The following is a 24,182-nucleotide window of genomic DNA, read 5'->3' as shown; positions in this document are numbered from 1 at the left end:
GAAAAAGGCTTATGGATGTGGCTCTGGGATGAGACCATGACAGAAAAGTAGAAGATATGCACTAGTTGTCTTGGGTTTTCTGTTGCTATAACTCAATACTGTGGGCTGGGTAATGTATAACAATAAAAGGTTTTCCATTAGGGAGAACTGCCAACACTGAAAATAAACACAGCCTCTGGTTACAGGACTGTAAAAGCAGCTAACCAAACAACACTCCTTTTTTAAAAAGTAGTTGATGCAGTTAGGTGTGGATTTTTATTATCATTATTATTATTTTGGTGGGGAGATGGTTTTGAAGGCTGGAGAGTTCCAAGCTGGGCAACCACATCTGGTGAGGTCCTTCTTGTTGCAGGGGACTCTAAGGTAAAGCCCTGTATCACATGGCCCAGCCAAATCTGAATGGCCTGGCTGAGGTACCTCCTCTTCCTATAAAGCCACAGTCCTATTACATTAGGGCCCCATCCTTATGGCCTAATTTAGCCTTCATTACCTCTCAAAGGTGCCACCTCCAAATTCCATGGTCTGATTAACACTTCACAGTGGAGTTCAATTTCAACATGAGTTTTGGTAGAGTCATTCAAGCCACAACAGTAGCCAAGACATACAATAATTAACCATAGTGACAGCTTATTAGGTGGATGCTCTATATGTACTGTTCAAATTTCTGGGTGTAACCTCTCCCCACATTGCAATCCTTTGCTTCAGGAGACATTATCCCCATTTTACAAATGAAGGAAATTAGGGTAGTTGGTGGTAAGATAACGTACTCAAAGCCAAATAGTACGTAGTAGAAATAGGATTTGAACATAAATGGTCTGATTTTAAGCCAGAGCTCTTGATATGGAAGCATATTTATATAATTAGGATTTTAAAATATTTCTTGATGAATCTGTCCAGATTTGAGTCCATGGTCCATCATTATAATCATTATACATCACCTCATCTTGTTTGCTTCTCTCCTACTTCTGGCAAATCCCAGGCCTAGATAAGCTCAATGACTTGCCTTTTCTGGACCTTAGCAGCTGCGGAAGAATACAACTGTGGAAAAAAATCACTCAACAGGCAGACTGAGTTTACTTTAAATATTTGCTCTGAAAACGTTCATGTCCAGCTGCTGGGAACCGAACTATATTCCCCAGTAAACTTACTTTCCCAGAATCTAGGACCATTCACTATTGCCTCCTATTTCCCCACATGGAAGTCAGTTCCCTTCTCTGCCTTCGTAGCTTTTGGTTTTATCTCAGACATCAGTGAAGACCCAAAAAACCACTGGATAGGACTCTTTCATCTTCTTCCCACCAAATCAATAAACCTCCTCTACTTGCCAGATTGTCTATCTGTCTCCTTCTGGAATTAAGGAGTTATAGGCCCTCCTGGCAAAGGTAAAAATGATTTCTTGAAAACTTGTGCTGCATTATCAAACTCTATGGAATAAAACTTTTCTTCTCAGAACACAACCCCTCACATATAAACATACACACACCTGCCCTGATTGTACATTTTCTGCTTTCAGCTTTTATCTCTCCTTCATAGAAAAATCACAATGGAATAGTGCACTGGATCAACTTCCTAGTGTCTGACTCACTAGTGAAGTCATTTCTATGTAACCTCCAACTTCCTTCTTCCACCAAAACTGATCTTATCAAAATGAACCCCATGGCATTAACTGGAAGGACTGCTCTTCAGAGTAGGAAAAAATACAGAAGAGACAAGAAACTTTCTTAGTAGGCTTTATGGTATACTTGAAAGTGAAACATGCCACAGAAAACAATCTCTAGAAAATAAAGTTGACCTTGGGAAAATATAGGCTTAGTTACTCGCCAATTTGCATATGTTCACAAAGTTATACATAGAAATCAAGCAAGAGCTCCCAGCTAATCAATTTTGCATTCCAGTGACTAAAGTATAAATAGTGAATGCAAATATTGGCAATCTAGGATGGCATCACTTATCTGAGTAAAACATTCTTTAAGATCTAATAGGTGATATACTTAACTTTGGAATTTATAATCTCCTCAATCTCTTTTCACCCAAGAGCAGAGTAAATGAAGAATATGAAATAGGCTTATCGATAATGTTGACTCACCTTGTGCATGTACTTGTGTGTGTGTATATGTGTGTTTGTCTTGAGGACCCCTAGGGAGGCATTGTGGGGACTGGATGAGGATACCATGTGGGTTTCCTCAGGTTAAAAGTAACTTCCTGAATCCTGCCCGTACTACATCACACACACACACACACACACACAAAATCATACTTTCTACTCTTCTCTAAGCTTTTAAATGCAGGAAATCCAGGGTTATAATTTTGGGAACATAAGAGTACATTTAAAGGAAAATGTTAAAAAAGACTGAATGTCAGCATGTCAAGAAAAAAAATTTTACCTTTTCAGAATTCAAATAGAATATGTGATCTTACTTGATACTAAATACTAAAAAAAAAAATTATAGGATCTTCCTTTTATAATGCCATTAGTGAAGCAGGCATTTTGATGCAGCTGTCTAAGTCACCACTTGAGATGCTTGCATCTCATATCAGAGTGCCTGGTCCAAGTGCCACATCCATTTCTGGTCCAGCTTCCTGCTGGTGGAAAACCTGGGAGGCAGCAGGTAATGGCTCAACTACTTCGGTCCCTGCCATCCACATGGGAGACCTAGATGGATTTCTGGTGCAGCTCCAACTATTCTCTCTCTCTCTTTCTCTCTCTCTCTCTCTCTTTCAAACAATTAAAAATAAACGAACTTTTAAAAATGCCATTAGCTGCTCATGGTAATCAAAATACAGGATAGGAAGACTGAATCATAAATAATGAATACTTAGACTCTTAGATTTGACTACAAAGTGCACCTGAAAAAATCACACTCAGAAACAAGTTCAAGACACAAGTATGTCAAGAGCTATAACAAAAGAAGAAATGTACATTGTGATTTAATGCTATAACTAGTACTCAAACAGTATGTTTCACTTTGTGTTTCTATGTGGGTGCAAACTGTTGAAATCTTTATACTAAATTGATCTTCTGTATATAAAGAGAACTGAAAATGAATCTCGATGCAAATGGAAGGGGAGAGGGAGCGGGAGAGGGGAGGGTTGTGGGTGGGAGGGAAGTTATGGGAGGGGAAGCCATTGTAATCCATAAGCTGTACACTGGAAATTTATATTCATTAAATAAAAGTTAAAAAAAATAAAATAAAAAAAAAGAAGAAGAAGAAATGTACTACAGGACAACCCAAAACACAAAATCTCAACATTGCCTGTATGGTTGATAGAACATTTGCTATAAAACAGAAAAAGCTTGCTTCTGTTTTCTTTTAAATAAAGTAGAATTAAGAACCAAAACTTAGGTACTGTGTCTAAAGGAAAGGATGGAGGTCCTTCATTTGAAATCTCTGGAAGATGGGAAATGTTGTTGTACACACCTTGGTAATCCCCAGAGAGTCTCTGCCTTGGGGGTGATTCCACCTGAGCCCAGAATTCCTAGGGAATCGTAGCTCCTAACCCTCATCCCTCAGATTCTCAAACCAGGGAGAATCAGAGCATCTATCCACATCCTGCAGGTCACCTGCTATTGCATTGGCCTTGGGGAGCCATGGAGCCATGCATACACCTGCCTGAGGGTATCAGTGCCAGAACTATGCTCCCACAGCAGAATTTATCATTGTTTTGTTTGTTTGCTTTTAAAAGCTAAATTAATATCTCTTAGATTTTTAAACACTTTTTATCTTTTTCATTTTTTTTTGCTTTTTTTTTATTTAGTAAATATAAATTTCCAAAGTACAGTTTATGGATTACAATGGCTTCCCCCCCATAACTTCCCTCCCACTTGCACCCCTCCCATCTCCCGCTCCCTCTCCCATTCCATTCACATCAAGATTCATTTTCAATTATCTTTATATACCGAAGATCGATTCAGTATATATTAAGTAAAGATTTCATCAGTTTGAACCCACACAGAAACACAGAGTGTAAAATACTGTTTCAGTACTAGTTATAGCATTAATTCACATTGGACACCACATTAAGGACAGATCCCACATGAGACGTAAGTACACAGTGACTCCTGTTGTTGACTTAACAATTTGACACTCTTGTTTATGGCGTCAGTAATCTCCCTAGGCTCTAGTCATGAGTTGCCAAGGCTATCGAAGCCTTTTGAGTTCACCAACTTTGATCTTATTCCAACAGGGTCATAGTCAAAGTGGAAGTTCTCTCCTCCCTTCAGAGAAAGGTACCTCCTTCTTTGATGGCCCCGTTCTTTCCACTGGGATCTCACTCACAAAGATCTTTCATTTAGGTCTTTTTTTTTTTTTTTCCCCAGAGTGTCTTGGCTTTCCATGGCTTTTGGGTTTTTTTATTTTTGACAGGCAGAGTGGACAGTAGAGGGAGACAGAGAGAAAGGTCTTCCTTTTTGCCGTTGGTTCACCCTCCAATGGCCGCCGTGGTAGGCGCGCTGCGGCCGGCGCACTGCACTGATCCGGTGGCAGGAACCAGGTGCTTCTCCTGGTCTCCCATGGGGTGCAGGGCCCAAGCACTTGGGCCATCCTCCACTGCACTCCCTGGCCACAGCAGAGAGCTGGCCTGGAAGAGGGGCAACAAGGACAGGATTGGTGCCCTGACCGGGACTAGAACCCGGTGTGCCAGCGCCGCAAGGCGGAGGATTAGCCTACTGAGCCACAGTGCCGGCTTTTTTTTATTTTTGACAGGCAGAGTGGACAGTGAGAGAGAGAGAGAGACAGAGAGAAAGGCTATGACTTTCATTTATATTTTTAAAGTAGGGATTAATTATAATTTTTTCCATCTGGTTCAATATTTATTATTTTACTTTATAATCATCACAGAAAAAAGATATTTTTATTTCACAAGTATTTAAATATTTACTTATTTTATTTGAGATAGAGAGAGAGACGTTCCATCCATTGGTTAACTCCCCAAATGACCTTAAAGGCCAGGGCTGGACCAGGCTTAAGCCAGGAGCCTGGAACTGCAACCAGATCTCCCACATGAGGGGGGGGACTCAAGTGCTTGGGCCATCCTCTGCTAATTTTCCAGGCAGGGAAAGGGAATCAGGAGCTGGATTGGAAGCAGAGCAACCAGGACTCGAACTGAGCCAGCACTCACACGGGACGTCAGTGGTAGCTTAGCCTGCTGCATCACAACACTGGCCCCTTACTTCACAATTTTTAAATCATTATTTCTGTTCTTTTTATATTTAATAACAATATTCTATTTTAATCTTCACAAAATTAAAGGACAGATATGTTTCTGCTTGTCTTCATGGCCCCACAGTGATCCTCCCTGGATTATATAGTTATATAGCAGACCTTTATTAACTGCATCCCTGATGCTGAAAATACAACTGTAAAGTAAGGTTGATGGTCTATTTTAATGCAGTGCAGCTCAGAAACTGAGAAGATTCCAAGCCAAAATTTTACTTCACGGAACTAGCAGTGCGTAGATGAATGGAAGGAAAGGCAATGTCTTCCTCAAGGCCCAACTAGTCTGTTGTCTTTGGAAGACAGTGTAACTCCACGTAAAGTATCTCAATGAACCAGGACATCGATAAACATGCTAGAAAATTCCTAGTGATAGTTTTTTGACTGCCGGTGGCTGCAGGACAGGCTGTCTGCTGGTCAGTTTTTAGGCAGCTGATGTATGCTTGCGGGTATGAAGCTGCCTCTAAGCCCAGCTTAGTGACCCCCAGGGTGCTCACATTTTTCTATAAAGCAATTTCACTCTTACCTCCCCATCAGCAGGGTTGGCCCAGTGAGCTTTAAATATTTATTTTCAATAAAGATAGAGCCACAGGATATTTCTTAGGAAAATGGACTCTAGTATATTTTCTCATGTTTCAAATTTATTTGTTTCTTTATCATTAAAACAAAAATGTAAGTTCTATTCATGGAAAGAGACTCAAGGTATGTCCAAAAAGTTCACCATTTAGAAGTCTCAAACCAAAATGATACCACCCCCCCTCTTGACAACAGAGGATAAAAAAATTAAGGCTGTGCAGGAAGCTTTGCCAGATATCTACTAAACTTCCATTGTTAATTATACATTTATTTGGGGTTTACTTTGTTGTAAGTTTTCTAAAACCTCTAAAAATAAGATACTTATGTTTAGTTCTTTTTTTTTATTATACATATATTTTGTTAGCGTTGAGAATCTTACTGGGTAGATATTTGGATACCACCCCCCCGATCATTTTTTTTTTTAATTGTTTATGTGAAAGGCAGAGTTAGATGAGGAGAGACAAAGAAAAAGATCTTTCATCTGCTTTCTCACTCCCCAAATGGTTGGCAACAGCCAGGGCCGAGCCAGGCTCAAGCCAGGAGCCAGGAGTTTCATTCAAGTCTGCCACATGGGTGGAGGGGCCCAAGGAATTGAGCCATCTACTGTTGCTTTCCCAGGTGCATTAGTAGGGATCTGGATCAGAAGTGGAACAGGCAGGACTTGAACCAACACCCATATGGGATGCTGGCACAGCAGGCTTAACCCTCTGTGCCACAGTGTTGGCCCCTCCTCTGCCCATTTTTAGGAAAGGACTATTTCACCTTTCTCACATTAGATAAGTTCATAATACTTTGAAAAAATATGCAGAAATTCTCTCATCTGGACTTTACATGAAATTTTTCTAAGAGAAGTATATGCAGTATATGTAACTGCATTACTGCTATAAGGAAAAACTATTTTCCAAGATTTCATTTATTACTAGAAACTTTATTTTTTTCCAGCAGTTGATGGATTGGGGCACATAGAGGGGCACATAGAGGGTGGTCAAGGGAGGTGGGAAAGTTACCTAAAAAGCTCTTCAAGATATTGATAATGGACAGAGAATAGAGAGCAAACATGTAAAGGGAGTGATAAATTAGGAAAATCTTGATCCACATCTACTCAAAAGAAGGAATTCTAACAAAAGAGAAATGCAAGATAGTGGTGTTTATAAATATAAATTAGCTTATTCTGGGCATAATGTATTGTAAGGAGGCAGCATTACAGAGTGGTCAAGAGCTCTAGAGTGTGACAGAGCACTTGGTTTGAATGCAAGCTCTCCCATTTACTGGCTATGTGATCACAAGCAAGCTGTGTGTGTACTCACTCATTGCTTATTCATGTACTTACTAAGTCCTGCCGGTAAATGGGGGTAATGACAGTACCTAAACTGGGTTACTGTTGGGCTTAAAAGAGAAAAACCATGTACAGGATTTAGCATAATGTCTGGCAATCAGTGTTCAAAAACGTAGTCTATTACAATGATATTTATTACTACCTACTACTACTATTTATTATTATTAGATTTTTATTATTTCTAGAACAATATGCAGAAGCAATTAACATTACATGATCAATGTGATATATTAGGAAAATCCAACCCAAAGCTTTTACCCATAATTTCTTCTATCCCACAAATTCCCTGAAGATTAACTTTGAGCTGAGGAAGTGAACAACTTACACAAAATACAGACACATGATTGAAAATTCACAAAGGAAAACACCAGATTTTTATGACAGACTTTTGTATTTTGTGAAGGGAGGCAGAAGCCAATTTCAAATTTTCTTCAACTAAAATGAGCAGGCATTGGACTACACAGAAAAAAGTCATCATATAACTTTCAGAAAGTCTACCTATGGATGGACAGTACAATTTAAAAATGTGCTTCAATTTAATATTTTAGAAAATAGAAGCTGGCACTGCGGCTCAATAGGCTAATCCTCCGCCTGCGGCGCCGGCACACCGGGTTCTAGTCCTGGTCAGGGCACCGGATTCTGTCCCGGTTGCCCCTCTTCCAGGCCAGCTCTCTGCTGTGGCCCGGGAGGGCAGTGGAGGATGGCCCAAGTCCATGGGCCCTGCACCCCATGGGAGACCAGGAGAAGCACCTGGCTCCTGGCTTCGGATCAGCGAGATGCGTCGGCCGCAGCGGCCATTGGAGGGTGAACCAACGGCAAAAAGGAAGACCTTTCTCTGTCTCTCTTACTCTCTCTCTCACTATCCACTCTGCCTGTCAAAAAAAAAAAAAAAAAAGAAAGAAAGAAAATAGAAGGACGTACACTACATATGCTATTACAGTAACAGTAATAGCATATAAGTAACTTAACAGTAACCCAGTGAGGTTCAGATCCATATCTTGTCATCTTCTAAAAACAAGTGATTCATGGAAGCACTGAAAAATACTTTAACATATCCATAAAGAATTACCTAGAGAGACAGAAATGCATTAGGAGCCATCAATGTGTATTTTGACTAATCTATAAAATTTAAAAATGAAATACAATTTTCCCATATTCTCCTTTCTACTTTCTTGCTATATTCTAGTATTAGAGTTATCAAAATATATTCTTTTTTAAAAAAATGATTTATTTATTTATTTGAGAGGCAGAGTTACAGACAGAGAGGTCTTCCATTGGCTAGTTCACTCCCCAAATGGCCACAATGGCCACAGCTGTGCCAATCTGAAGCGAGGAGCCGGGTCTCTCTCTTCCGGGTCTCCCACACGGGTGCAGCAGCCCAAGGACTTGGACCATCTTCCATGGCTTTCCCAGGCCATTAGCAGAAATGTGGATTAGAAGTGGAACAGCTGAGTCTCAAACTGGAGCCTACATGGGAAGCTGGCACCACAGGCAGAGGCTTAACCTACTATGCCACAGCGCTGGCTCCTAAAAGTATGCTCTCAAACACTGAAAAAATCTAGAATTTCTCTCTGAATGTGACTTCATTATTGGCCAACTTGATATGTTATGATTTGCCCTAGGAAATTCTAAGTCCATAACAATCATGCTGAACTTTTCAGTATTTTTCTTCTACTTGTATAGCCATGCAAAAGAAAGTATGTATGAAAGCCTTCCCATTTATCATTGACTCATTAATTTATTTGAGAATTAAATTTTGTTTTCATAACATTTCATCTGGAAATATTGGCTTTTATAACTCTACCTCCAGAGTTTGATGGTCCTTCTTTATGAGGAAATAAACTCTTTAAGTTATACAATAGAGAAAGTACAGAAAGACTCTGGTCAAATCAGTCTCATAAAAACAGGAGAATTTGCTCATTAGAAATGGAAAAAGTTATACTTAAGAAAAGCAAAACTTCATGATGATGTAGAACATATTTTAAGATACTGTACTCCTAAAGGTCGTTAAAAGTGTCGGCCATCCTTCAACCTGGGCCAGCCCCAGCCACTGTGGCCATCTGGGGAATTAACCAGCAAATCGAAGATATCTCTCTCTCTCTCTCTCTCTCTCTCTCTCTCTGTAACTCTGCCTTTCAAAGAAATAAAACAAATCTTAAAAGATAATAAAATGGATTGATTTGTAATCTTAATTGCATCTGCAGTCTTAATTCTTCCTATATAGCTAATATATAAATTACAGGGATTAGGATGCGACAAGTTTCCCAGGGATCGGGAGGAGCATGATTCTGCGTCTAAAAGTAAAACAAGTATTATTTAATTCAAGTCAACACTCACGTAAGAAAATTAAAGTTCTCTAATACTATCAATACTGTTGTTTTCATAATGTGGAATAAAAATGTACTGCTTTAAATGTAGATTTAATTTTTACTTATTCTTTCAATAAAGACATGTCAGCTTGCCCAGCTTATATCTTCTTCCATCCATTTTTGTACAAATTTGACAGCAATCAATTGCTTGGACACTTTGTTCTTATATTTATCACAGCTCAGTCAGTTTATATGGCAGATGGTAAGAAATATTAAATTCCCATCAGACAATGTATCACTGTCATAAAACTTTTATTGTATGTGTTGGCAACCACTCACCCTGCTCCCCACAAAGGATAAATTCCAGACTAGAAAGCTCCATAAGAAGTTACCACAGGGAATCATCAAAAAGTTCATAGGAAATACCATATTATGAAAAACCACTGCATGGATTTCAAAAAATATTTTGCACCAAAATAAACACCTTTTAATTCTAACTTTCCTTAAGTTTTTTTGAAGTTCCCAGGTATTTCACTAACACAGACTTCACATACAATGTTTTGAGGTAGAATAGTATTGAAACAATAAATTATTAGTGTTTACTAGAATTGTAGATACACCTCCTTTCCCCTTAGGAAAATTATAAAAGAAACTTGGCCCAGAGATCTGCACTCAACTTGCCTCAGGTCACACAGCTAATCTGTGACAGAACTGACTCCTGATAGTAAGTGAGCATTCTCACAATTATGATGCTGGTCACCTTACAATACAAAGGCTCAGCTACAACTCTACAGAGTTGTAAATCAATACTACATTGTGCTTTAAGTCAATAGCTCTACTAACCTACACTGAAGGGCATGTAGAAGTAATATTTTATCATTCTTTCCTGTCACACTATTGAAGATGAAGCCAAGGATCAAGTCTTACTAAGATTCCATGTAAATTATTTGAAGTTTACAAAATGTCACATGGTAAGAGGACACAATATGCAGAAAGGAGAAACTAAGCTGAGAACAAAAAGGAGACTAAACTATTCATGCAGATAATTTCTACAAGACAAAGAAAAACTTAAAAATGGTTAACTTCTTCATGATAAATTCCTGTTTCTTTTTGGTGGATTAAAATGGAAGAATACAATAAATTTTATATGAGTTTTTCTAGGATAAACAAACATGATTTAGAACAAATATAGTTTGAGACACCTCATATTGTCAAGTGTATTTAGCAATTTCCTACAAATAGTTTGATCTCTCCTTAGAAATTAAATAGTTAAACAAACCGATAGGCCTAACTTAATAAAGACTAAAAAAACCTCTGATTTTTAAACTGAGTTTCTCAAATATTAAATATTTACATTGCTCTCTTCAGATACTAGGACTGAATTCCATTTAAAAAATAATGAGGAGGTGGGGAGGCTCTTAAGTTATCAATAAACCTTTATTTGCTTGATATTATCAAGGAGAATGAAAATCCACTTACTTGATGTAATAGGGCACTTTATTATGGGAAATGGATCTTTGCCACGGCAGCTGGACTGAAGCTGAGGAAACAAAGGGAGGTGATTGGAAACACGGGTACCTCGAAAGCCTTACACCTTAATGCAAAACAACTGCACACGTTTTATAGCAGATCCAGTGAGAACTGCTCTGGGTTTCCAGCTAGTTTCCTATAATTATGAAACTGACGAGGCAAACAAAGCTGGCTTCAAACATTCATTTGAAGTGAGAAGAGAAACAACACAGGTTCAATTTCTAATGCTAACGAACCATACCTGTTGATAAAAATACTTTTTGATAAAAACAAGTTTTCTTGTTTCAAACCACCACAGTTTACAACTTAATGCCATCTGGAAACTGTACTCCGAATATATTATTTGGTGAAGCTAAAATCAAAATTAATTTCATCTGATATATTCAAATTAAAAACTAGGTTTCCCAAGACTGATTTCTCCAGGTCACTAATAACATTCCTTACTCTGTATTATATTAACAGGAATAGCTATTGAGCGCAGATGGCATTTAAACAAATTCAATTATATGAAGACTAAAAAGGGAAAATTAAAATTAAAATACGCAAAGGCCTATAAAGAACCAAGGCAATCAGCTGGGCAGAAGAATCCCAGATACTTATTTTCATCCAAAATATATAGAAACCATAGTTTCCTGTTTCTGTACTAACCATTGAGATTTTATGTTTATTTTTTATTGAGGTACTTTTTTCTTTACAATTTCAGTTACTTCTTATTTATAAAAATACATTATTCCTGCATTAAACCAATTTAAGGCTTACTTAAGATGAGTAGTTCATGTGCATCCAGAGCTATAAAAGGATTTTACTAAATGAACTAGAAAGAAAATTAAAGTAAAACTTTGTATGATTATCATGTAACTACTTTTCACCAATGATCTTTTTCTTGAATCTCATGTCATATTAATATTGTACAAATATATAGCATTCTAAACTTTTCCAAGCATTTTCAAATATACCTTTTGATAAGGAAGCCAGCAAAACGCACATTAAATTTCCATTTGAAAGATGAGAAACTAAACATGAAGAAATAAAATAACTTGCTCAAAGAATGCCATCTAAATACAAGGCCAGGCTCAGATGTGATCTTGGGATTTCTGAACACGAGTACACCAAGTTTTCTACTCAACAATTCTTCCCTCTTTGCAAAATGCAGCCACTCTTTTCTCCAACCATATCCATGAAAGACTAAAAAGGGACTGAAAATGAAAAACTAGATATGTTAAATATCTTATTAGAGCCAACCTCCTTTCAGTGTTGGCACCAGGCTAATAGGCCAGTTTTTACTTTGTGCCTAACTAAACAGGCTTCTTTTATAACCATGGCAAAAGCCCAAGACATATAATAAAGCCAAAGATTCCAAGCAGCAAGGGATAATGATTATTAAATTTACTAATTGGGATTTTGTTTATACGTCTCCATTCATTTTAATAATTGTTTTGATTTGAATAAGTTAGACATCCTTGGACTGTACTACTAGACAATGAAAGATCATGTGATAGAATTTCACAGAGTATGTATGAATTTCACAATATTTCATTCCCCATAGAACATGAACTTGATTTCTATAATAAGAGTGTGGTTGTTGCATGAAAAGTGTAGGGTTTTGTCAATATTAATAGATGACATCTTTAGTACTGTAAAGATAGTCTCGATTATTTTATAAATTCCTTCTTAATTTGGTCTGAGTATATAGCTTCACATTCTATAAAATTAATTTTAAGAAAACTATAGTACTTAATAACCAATGAGTATACTGTAAATCTATTTACTGTATCAACATCGTTGCATCCTGGCCCTTGTGGACAGTATATTCTAGGAAGGGCTGCACATCACTCACTCAAAAATAAACTGTCTGACAGCTGAGATGCAGGAAACAAAACATGTGGCATTAGAGGGCAAGAAATAACTTATTGGAATCCTGAAATTGTGAAAGAAATGCCCAGTCTCTTATTGAGGCAAAGTAGTTCATCAACAGATTTCTGCTTCATCAAAAAGATTAAGAGAAAATACAAATGTAATCAATTTAGCTAGAAGACAGTGTTTTAGTTTTTTCTATCGCTATAGAAACAAAGAAGTTGTCATAAGTGTGAAATAAGCTTTCTATTAAGTTTCAAATGTCACTTCAATTCAATTTAACTGCTCTTTCACATATATTTGTCAAAGAAAATAAAAAGAAAGGCATTAATATTTTCTGAAAGTATTTGTACCAAGAACTCTGCTAGGTGTTTGGTATAATTTGATATGTTTGGCCATTTAACTCTCAGCCATGAGAGGAAAGAGATATTGTGGTATTTCACGAGGAAAACACGCTAGCTTTCAGAGATTTGCAGGTCCGCTCAAAGAATGAACGTTTAAACCCGATCTGGATGACTCTTAATGCTACATTTTTTAGTATCCTCAGCAGTGAATGATAAATGAACTAGAAGCTCAAAGATTTCATGAACAACTGTCCATAAATTTAAAAATTCCCAATTGGAGAATATTACATAAAATCTATCTATTGCTTTGGCTAAATGAGCAACATTTGATTAGAAGAAAAGTTAAGTATGATCTCTGCTAACCAAAAAAAGCAAAATCCTCTAATTTAAGATTTTTAGAATGATAATTTTACTTTAAAAGCTGCAGGCCCATTTTACAAAAATAAGCATTTTCACAAAGAAAATTAGCATAAAATATGAGAATATAAAAACTATTTCTTTATAATGAAAATGTCCCAAACATTCATAGATGACAAAGCAATGATAATAAGATACTTGATAGTTATAACAAATGGTCAAGGGAAAACCATAGCTAATGATGAAATCGTCTTGGTTTCACTTTGAAGACTAACCAAATGTCATCACGTGATTGCAAATAATAAGTTGTAAACAATGTTTTAATCAGTGTTAAGACTTCCTATTCTCTTATCCATTTACCTAATATAAACAAATATATGAGTATTTCAAAACTTTGTGGAGAATAGAATTGAAATATAAGCATATTTGCCACAATCTTTTGTAGTGCCTTAATATTTATAACAAAGTATATGGGTCCTTGCATGCAAGAGAAAGAATATGCTAGGGAGGCCAATCAAGTTTATTAGTACTCACTAGAGAGAAAATGCTGAGAGGATGGTCCAAAATCCCTATGGGCTTCCTGAAGCTGTTTAAGGCGATCATCCACAGAAACCTGCACAAATAGGCACACAAGACAGATGAAATGATTTGAAAATGAAATGGCAAAACAAAGGCTTTCATAGTATCCTTGACTTAAGTACTATACTTGCAAATGATAAAATTTCCAAAGATAACAGTGCTTATATAGACTCCCTCTCTCTCTCTGGTCTCAGAGTAACTGTGTGAAAATAGACTATTTCTGGTGTCAAGCGGCAATAAACAATGTCAGCTACTCTTCTAAGCAATTTATCTGAATTACCTTAATCCTCACAGTAACCACATTGGCTAAGTATTACTATTATCATTGTCATTTTACAGATAAAGAAACTGAGACACAAGGTGTACTGAAAACATAAACTAGTAAGTGGCATCAGTAATATTCACACCCTGGTCATCTCCATCTGGTTCCAGAATCCATGTCCTGCCACTCAACATTCCCTCTAGAGCGGCATACTTCCTCTAAAGCATCTCAACTGGAGAATCGGGCATGGGGTCAGGTGCCAATCATCTCTCTTATGTAAGGAAGATGCCAAACACTTCTGTAGGGAGCAACTAACAAAGAAGCCTGGAATCCTCCAAGGGCAGGTAGGTAGACAGACAGATGATAGATAATATATAGATGATAAATAATAGACTGACAGAATGAGGTGATAGAAGGCAGAGAGGAAAAGAGAGGGAGAAAAAAGGCCGTGAGGAATACTGAATGTCTTCCGCTTGCCATCCAAGTTCGTGTCTTACTGATCATCTCCAGTAGGAGTGGAGATGTAAATGTCCATGCCATTTCATATGCTCTATACATCTGTTGACGAAGATTCTACAGTTGGCTCTCTACGTTAGGAAAATGCAGAGCTGCCACACTGAGGAATGAAATGCAAACCCATCACAACTGCATATAGCCTACTGACATTTCCATTTCCTTTTTTCTTGGTCTTTGTCAGCCCAAGGCCAGTCAGCTGTTCCACTTGGACAATTTTAATTTCAGTTGCCCTTAAATGGAACTTGTATATGTCTGGCTCACTGGGCAGCTCTAGTTTCTCATGTTTGGTTGGCTGTTTAAATAACATCTTTATGTACTTTTTTCACTCAAATTCCACACTTCATGTTTACAAGTAAAGAAGATGGTATTCTGCCAGCAGAAATGTATCTCTTTTTACTCCACGGGCAGCTAGCATCAGAGTTCCAGTGGTTACAAGGATCATATAGATAAGCGCAAAATACATATCCTCTTTCAGGATGAATATGTTCCCTGACTTCCAAGTTTTGAATATGGTGATAAGAGGAACAGGATCAAGACACGACAGGAGAGTCTGGCACTGTGGCGTAGCTGGGAAAGCCATTGCCTATGGCGCCAGCATCCCATATGGGCACCAGTTTGAGTCCTGGTTGCTCCACTTCCGATCAAGCTTCCTGCTAATGTGACTGGGAAAGCAGTGGAAGATGGTCCTTGGGCCCCTGCACCCACATGGGAGACTCAGAAGAAGCTCCTGGCTCCTGGCTCCTGGATTTGGATTAGCTCAGCTCCAGCCAAAGTGCCCATTTGGGGAATGAACTAGTGGAAGGAAGATCTCTCTCTCTCTCTCTCTGCCTCTGCCTCTCTGTAACTCTACCTTTCAAATAAATGAATAAATCCTTAAAAAAAAAAAAAGAAACCACAAAAATTTCACAAGAAGATAATGAATCAGAGCAGTGGAGCTGAAGAGAAAGAGTAAAGGTCAAACACTTCTGTGTCCCATTCATTAGGAAAGCACACAGGAATTTAGCATATTTTTTCCTTACTAATCTTGTATTACTGCAAAAAGAAATTATGTTAAATACTACATAGTCATTTTTGCCTCCTTAAATTCATTAAGAAAATATGAACTATTATGTTTTGCTGTTTTAGTTAATACAGCAAAACTATTATACTATAAAATACCATAGCTTTAAAATTGAATGTTTTTATGTGCTACATAAAAACTGTATATTTATTTTACTAAATAGCATATTTTACACTCAAAACAGAGAAATTGGTAAAAATGATTTTTTTTGTCTATTCAATTTAATAAGCTAGGTCTCAGGAAAAAACACAGGCTTATAACAGTTCCTAGAAATCTGCCATTAAATGTGGCAAAGCTCTACAAAGATTGACCCTTAAGCTCTTGATTGCCAAGTACGGTGTATTGCCGATATCCAGTATTGCTGATATCCGGTATTACTCAAGACAGCTAATTGTAGTTTGGTTGTATTGAGAAAGGCAGGTCAGAAGTTATTAAAATAGCTGCATTAGGGCTGCTAAAATCAGAGTTAGAGATAAACACCACCACAGCATAAATGTGAAAAAAACCAATATTCCTAAAAAGCAACTAGTTAGAGAAAAAGGATGCAGATTGTCTTAATTTTTCAAAAAAAAAAATAGAGTCAAGGTAAGAAAAATGACTCCTTTATGAGCCATTTTGGGAAAATTACTGTGATTTATTGAACCTTTTATAATTTTCTACAAATATCATATGGATAGTACATCAAAAAATCGAATGAAAATCTATGTTTATAAGGAGATGAAGCCCTTGGGTCCAAGATACTGAAAGACAAATACCTAATGTTGTCATATGCTCAAGTCATTCTCAAATACAATCAATGATGGTGTGTGTTTGCACACGGAGGCAGGGTTTAAAGAACACTCAAGGTGTTAAGACTACATTAGGAAATGGTGAAACTGATACCTGTAAAAGCTTCCATCGCATGTTAAGGTCATCGAGCTGGCGAGACATCTTTATAGAGGGATGTAGGTCAAGTGGTGACAGCTGACTGGATAAATCATTCACTGTTTTCACTTTTAAGTTGATTGGTGCGATTTCTTCTCTAAATGCCTGGATAAAATACACAAACAAAATGTCATCATAAGAAAACATAACAGAATCCAGGATTTATAACTTCCCTTCAAAGAAAATGCTAGGCCATTTGAGAGTTCATCAACTTCAGCTACTCACTCATTATCAATAACTAAGACGAACAGTGCAAGAGTTACTCTTTATAATCCAGAGATTCCAACTGTGTAAAGATAAAAATTATAATGCAAAACCATTTGAATGATTAAGTATTTTCATTATTTGCAAATTTAGACTGGAAAAACGTTTGCCATTATTTTTGATATACTGATTTCTAGTCTTGATTCTATTTTATTTTTCTTCCATATTTTCCTTTTTAAACATATTAATATAGCTCTCATATTATTTTTTCACCTGAATCAATAACTTGATTTGAAGATGTTTCCAATTAAAATTAAGTTAGAAAGCAGCAGGCAAAGATAACATTCCCAGTCAAGAGCCTACACCTGTTATATACTGGAGAGCTAAAGTCTGTCCCTTTCAAAATCACTTATAACTGTCTGTGGTTAGGGGTGGGGCCGGAAGAGTGGAGTCTATAAAAAAAAGAGATAAATGAGTCTCAGACCTGACAACAACACCACAGAGCACAACAGAGTGCTGGTATGCATGAGGGTAAGGAATGTATGAAGGGACTTCCAGAACCTTCTAGAAAAACTGATTTTAAAAAATGAGTTTATTTTGATGTAAAAACTCTTTTTGAAACCCACGCTAAGTTTTGCATGATACATATTTTCCATGAACTTTTTGAAGAAACTTCATATATGAAGGGAAAAAAAAAAAAATACTTCAGAGACTGACCATGGTAATACGCCCTGGGAGAGCCAAGAGAATAATAAGAGCAGTAACTTTTCTCCATTCTCCACATAATCCCATCTACCTCTATTTTATGTTTCCTTGTTCAATTACTCTGTCCAGGTCCTTTCAAGCCTTTGCAGGACTCAGTTCAGGTGTCCCACCCACAGGGGCAATTCCCTGAGGACTCTTGCTCCCAGCTCTGGCTGGAGGTCCCACTGTCTGGGCACTCTCCTGGCTCTCTCCTGCCCAGCCAAGACTACAGCCAGCAGAAATTGGGTTTTCGGGTGGAGCCATTCTGATAATTTGAAACCCTACCAAGCAAGTTGTTAAATATCTTGAATATCATTCCTTATCAGAGCACTTAGTTCTTGGCATGAGGAGTTTGTAGATTCTTGATGTTCTCAACAAAGCATGGAAGCTTCTGGAGAACAGATCCTCCCCAGTATTCAACATGTGCCTTGCAACACAGAGGGGCAGATTCATTTCTGCAGACAAAGACTCACAAATAGAAGATATCAAAGGCAAATTCAATCCAACTTAGCATGGGAAACTGAATTGGGGAGTTAAAGAAAATGGTGTACAATAATCCATCAAAAAGTTTGTTGAAAAATGTGCTGAAAAGGTAAGTTAATCCATGTGCAAAAAAATTGGACATTCATGCATCTAAGGGGTCTTCAAAAAGTCCATGGAAAATGCATATTATGAAAAAAACTAAGCATGGATTTTAAAAGTTTTGCACCAAAAATAAAGCCATATTTTAAATGAAATTTTGAAGTTCACTCAGTTTTAATTCTCTGGTTTGTCACAACATTATACTTAATCATTTGCAAAACTTAACTTACAGGTAATAAGTAAGCAAAATGACTGTTAACTATAGCCCTCATGTTTTATTATTGTACATTCCCTACTTCTTAAGTGATTATGCTTATGTCTTTGAGCCCCTTTCTTCACCCACATGTTTAATGAAGCCATGTGAATCAAAATTCTCTGAGAATATTACATTTTATTAAAATACCATAATATTGATTTGCCTTCTTCCTGATGCTTATAAAATGGAAGCCTCTCTAAATGCTTCCTCCTTTTCTTCTCAGTCCAAAACCTTCTCTGGTTATCTCACACAATTCCTGGGGAAAGAGATCATAAGCCTCAACCATTTTAGTTCCTTCCCTGAAAGTAAATCAAATTCCCCAAGGGACTCCTTTGTCCCTGCATTCTTTCAAGAGACCACTTCAGTCCCACACCCTGTACTTCTCATCCCACCCTCTGCATTCTTTTCCAGGTTTATAAACTCGCCAAAAACCTGAAAAACCTGTATGACGAAACTCAGCTCAACTGCTGTCACCTTCCTTCCCTCCAGGCCCTTATCCCACCCTAAGACATATAAGGCCCAGCCCACTGGAGGACTGTTCCCTTTGCACACGTCCAGTCTGTGTGCACACTGGCAGTTGGCCACCTCTGCAAATTTATTTTCTCTTTTTTATAAACTCTTTTTGCCTGTGAGCTTGGATCCCGCCATCTCCTCTCTGTTCTGCTCCCTTTTCCCTTACAACTTCTCCTTCTATAATATGAAAACCGTGGCAGAATGTGGCACCCCAACAAACGCCAGTTGGGCATAAGGATTATTTTGAACTATGGACGTTTTCAAAGACTGCACATGTAAGAAGAAAACTCTGTCCCTCCTCTTTTTTTTTTTTTTTCTTGAAAGCAGGAGCTAAAACCCCCATAGTAAAGATATTATCTCTGTTCAGAGGAGTGTAACCTTCCTATCACCAAGAATGGCAAGTGGAGATACAGTGTTGTATACAAAAAGAACTTGGCAAACCAATTCACATCCTTCATTTGTCTCCACACATAATTTAATTACTTTCCACGATGTCCTCTGTTTATTAAACCTAATATGAAACTATTGAGATTTGGACACTTCTCTGAGTCTTTATCTCATTATGTGGGCTCCCATGTCATGTAAAAATTTATATGAAATAAAATCACAAATGCCTTTCTTCTATTAATCTGTCTTATGTCAATTCAAGTCTCAGATGAAAAATTGTAAGAGGGTTTAGTTAAAATCTGGTACTTTTCCTACAAATGAACAGGCAAGAAATAATAAGCATTGTGGTTAACAATCATCACAATGATATAAATCAGCTTCATTTGTAAAAGGAAATTAATTCTAGGTAAATCAGAGAATATAAGTTAGTATTTCATAATTGTTTTAAATTTATTTATTTATTTATTAGCAACACACACATGTGTGCGCACACACACACAAACACAGAGACAGGGAGAATGTTCCCATCCACAGGTTCACTCTCCACATGCTTGTTATGAGCAAAGTAGGCTCTGGAGCTCAGAGCCACAAATTCAATCTAGGTCTTCTACACAGATAGCAGGAATCTCATTATTAAAGCAATTTCCTGCTGCCTCCAAGGTTGTACATTAGCAGGATGCCAGAATCAGGAATAGGGCTAGGACTCAAACCCACTCACTCCAATATGGGATGTGCATGCCCACATGGTACCTTAACTGTTAGGTCAAATGCTTCCCCTGGGGCCAGCACTGTGGAGTAGATGGTTAAGCTTCTGCCTACAGTGCCGGCATCCCACATGGACAGCAGTTCGAGTACCAGCTACTCCACTTCTGATCCGCTCCCTGCTAATGTGCCTGGGAAAGCAGCAGAGGGTGGCCCAAGTGCTTGGGCTCCTGGTACCCATGCGGGAAACCTGATAGACGCTCCTGGCTCCTAGCTTCGGCTTGGCCCAGCCCCAACTGTTATAGCCATTTGGGGAGTGAACCAATGGATGGAAGATCTCTCCCCCCCCTCCCCATATCTGCCTTTCAAACAAATCTTTAAAAAAATGCCAACTATGGGACCGGCATTGTGGCACAGTGGGTTAATGCCCTGGCCTGAAGCACTGTTATCCCACAGCAGTGCCAGTTTGAGTCCTGGCTGCTCCACTTCCAATCCAGCTATGTACTATGGCCTGGGAAAGCAGTACAAGATGGCCCAAGTCTTTGGGTCTCTGCACCCATGTGGGAGACCCGGAAGAAGCTGCTGGCTTTGGATCGGCACAGCTATGGCCATTGTGGCCAATTGGGGAGTGAACATTGGATGGAAGACCTCTCTCTCTCTCTCTCTCTCTCTCTCTCTCTCTCTCTGCCTCTCCTCTCTCTGTGTAACTCTGACTTTCAAATGAATAAATGAATCTTTAAAAAACAACGCCAACCCTCCCACCACCAGTTCCAGAACATGTCCAAAAGCTACACAAAGAAGCACAAGGTGGAGATAACCAGCAAAGAGTTGACAAAATAGATCTAGAGTCCAGAGTTGGCAAGAGAAATACAGATGGTGGTGGTAGCAGTGTATAAATGACACTGGAAAGAACGCATGTGGAGTCAGTGAGTGCGAAGGAGGAAATATCACTAGAACCCTGCAGACAGCAACATTTCAAAAGCAGCTAGAAGGGCAGCCCACAAAAACATGAGTATTGCCACAGTAGGGAAGGAGAAGGGATTTAGATGTGATAGCTTTTCTCCATTGCTATAGATGTTGGTCTTTCATGGGTGGTAGAATACACAAAGACAGACAAGCAAAAATAGACACAAAAAGCAGCTGTGTGGTATCAGGCAACACAGATGTAAAGAACCAACATTAACGCAGAAGCCTTGGACAGGGCACAGGGTGGGGTAGGGCGGGAAAGGTGAATTTTTCAGTCTGGACTTTGAAGAGACCGAGGTTCCCTGCAATTCATTCTGAGAAGAATTACAAACCCAAGTTGTTCAAGCATTCTTTAGTTGTGATTTTAACTTTACACATTTATATTCTCTTTACCAGTATCTTGTAAGACTTCAGAATTGTAATCGACTTTCAAAATCAATGTCTTTTGGGTGGGCCTTGTGGCACAGCTTGTTAAACTACTGCTTGAGACACATGCATCCCATAGATGTTGCCATCTTGAGTCCTGGCCACTGCACTCCAGATACAGCTCCTTGCTGATGTGTCTAGAAAGCAGTAAACTATGATTCAAACGCTTGAATCCCTGCCACTCACATGGGAGACCTGGACAGAACTCTGGGCTCCTGACTTTAGGCTAGAACAGCCCTGACTGTTGCAGCCATTTCTGAAGTGAACCAGTGGCTAAGAGATCTCTGTCTCTGTCTTTCCCTCTCACTCTCTGTCATTCTTTCAAGTAAATAAATCTTTTTTAAAAAATCAATAACATTTTTTACTTTTTTAGGTACTAAAGATTAAAAATGAAATGCTAGAAAATGCTCTGAAATCTATATACTTTCAAGTAATACCAGCTTTATTTCAAATGATGGCAAAAAGTTTTTAAAAATTAGATTATAACTTTAAAAGCAGAGTTTTTAAAACTTATAGAATAAAGGAGTTTAAATTTTTCCTTTATAAAAAAAAAAGATGTTATTTTACTACCAGCCATGGGTGAAAACATTAAAAGAGCTTTAAATAACAAGGTCTTCAGGTTTTTCATTTTTATGGTCAGGTGTTTTATGGCAATGAAGAATCTTTCTATCAAGAAAGTTTATCTTTTGTATTTAAGAGCTTTCAAATCCAGGAACTTGAAAGTTCTAAAATGATTTCAAAACAGCCGTGTGTTCTATTATAAAGAACCAATTTATCATGTTTTGACTGCACTTTCCTATGGAGAATAAAGGTCTATGTCCCCTCCCTGCTATAAAAACAGAAACATCTGCTTGTATCAAAGGTCTAACTGGCAGCTCCTTGGCAGGTGTGAATCCCCTGCCAGAAGGGAGATACTCTGCAAATGATGATTATGGATAATCTGAAGTTATGTGATTAACCCCATGTATTTTGTTTTCCAGTTGCTTTAACATATTTAATATTTAGCAACAATCAACATCTTTTTTATTTGTTATATTTGGAGTATGTGTGAAAGCACATCTAAAACATCCCAGACTTTAGATCTATTTGATTTGGTTTAATGAGATGTGGGCTTTTATTTTTATTTTTTCCCTAATAAGATGATAATATGTTTTAATTCATAGTTTACTTATTTCTATTTATTGTATTTTCCTAGCTTTCCACTTAGGCAGAGATTGGAATAAAACTATGTAGAGCTAATTCCTTTAATCATATGGTATTTTAAAATCCCAAACTTTTGGGCCTTTAGAAACCTCAGAAACAATATTTTGTTTCTCTCTCAACACTAATCATCCTGATTTACAAGTATATATTTTTAAATTCAAATTTGAAAATCTCTGATCTAACTAGGAGGCATTTTTTGTAGTCTAACAGAACATGATCTGTAAACAATTGACTTAAAGATTTTCTGTGTTTAAAACTGTATGTTAAAATATACTCTGTGGGGGCTGGCACTGTGGTGTAGCAGATAAAGCCACCCGCTGTGGTGCCAGCATTCCCATGTCGGTGCCAGTTCAAATCCCGAATCCCGAATCCTGGGTGCTCCACTACTGATTCAGCTTCCTGCTAATAGCTTGGGAAAAGTAGAAGATAATGGCCCAAGTGTTTGGAGACCTAAAAAAAGGTTTCAGGGTCCTAGCTTTGGCCTGTCCCTCTGGGGAGTGAATTGGCAGCTGGAAATTCTCTCTCTCTCTCCCCTCTCTCCCTTTAACTCTGACTTTGAAATAAATAAAGACATAAAAAAATCAGGTAAGCCCAATTATACTGCTAAGGATACACAATTGGATGAAAAAAGACCAGAAAAATAAAAGTTATTTTAAAAGTCACATTACTGGTTATTTGGAAGGGGTTACTGATGGTGAGGAACATATGGACAGTACCTTTTAAAGCTCCTGACTTAGGGGGAAGGAGTGCAGCAAAATTGGTGCTATAATAATGCATTATAACAATTTATATGTGCGGCAACTGCAAAAACTTTGTGGAAAATGGAATTTAAAGATAAGCTTATTTTGGTGCAAGAAAAAATGAAATCCAGGCAGAGTTTATTCACAGCATACATTTTCCATGAAGTTTTTGAAGTACCCTTGCAGGTGGCTCCCTTCATTTGTGTTTAACCATAAAATATTTCTTAAAAATCCCTTGGGCAAAGGCAACGAAGCTGACCGTGGTTTTTTCGATGTGATCCTGCAGCGAGTCAATGAGCAAGTCTCCCACGGGCTTCCAGCCATTCCTCACGGCCTCTGCCTCCTTCATGTCGGCATCCAGGTCGTCCATCGCTCCCTGCAGGTCTCTGAGCTTCTCCAACGCCTTGTCTACTTGCTTTTGCCAATTGCTAGTAATAGCGTTTAGACTTTCCCACTTCTCTTTGACTTCAGACGACTGTTTACGCATGGCTTTGGCAATCTTTTGGGCTCTCTCCTCAGGAGTCAATTCTGTGATTAAAAAAAACAAAGACAAAAATAGTTTTGACTGTCTGACTGAATGTATACTCTGTACATCCAGG

The 24,182-nt window shown here is 37.9% G+C and overlaps 1 protein-coding gene across 5 annotated transcripts in view; it reads right to left on the bottom strand.

Moving 5' to 3' along the window:
• The window catches only part of UTRN (utrophin), a 591,543-nt gene that overhangs the window by 90,939 nt on the left and 476,422 nt on the right, over nt 1-24,182 (bottom strand). For all 5 annotated transcript variants that reach the window (XM_062186881.1, XM_062186876.1, XM_062186879.1 and 2 more), the window contains exons 55-58: nt 23,843-24,111; nt 16,819-16,965; nt 14,054-14,132; nt 10,914-10,974 (exon numbers count right to left, since the gene is read on the bottom strand). In XM_062186881.1, the coding sequence (XP_062042865.1) occupies nt 10,914-10,974; nt 14,054-14,132; nt 16,819-16,965; nt 23,843-24,111 (556 nt within the window). The remainder of the gene's footprint in view (nt 1-10,913; nt 10,975-14,053; nt 14,133-16,818; nt 16,966-23,842; nt 24,112-24,182) is intronic.

The sequence above is a fragment of the Lepus europaeus genome, chromosome 3 (genome assembly GCF_033115175.1).
Source record: "Lepus europaeus isolate LE1 chromosome 3, mLepTim1.pri, whole genome shotgun sequence".
Classification (NCBI taxonomy): domain Eukaryota; kingdom Metazoa; phylum Chordata; class Mammalia; order Lagomorpha; family Leporidae; genus Lepus; species Lepus europaeus.
The sequence above is the reverse complement of the archived record's forward strand: the minus strand, read 5'-3'. Positions and strand labels throughout refer to the sequence as shown.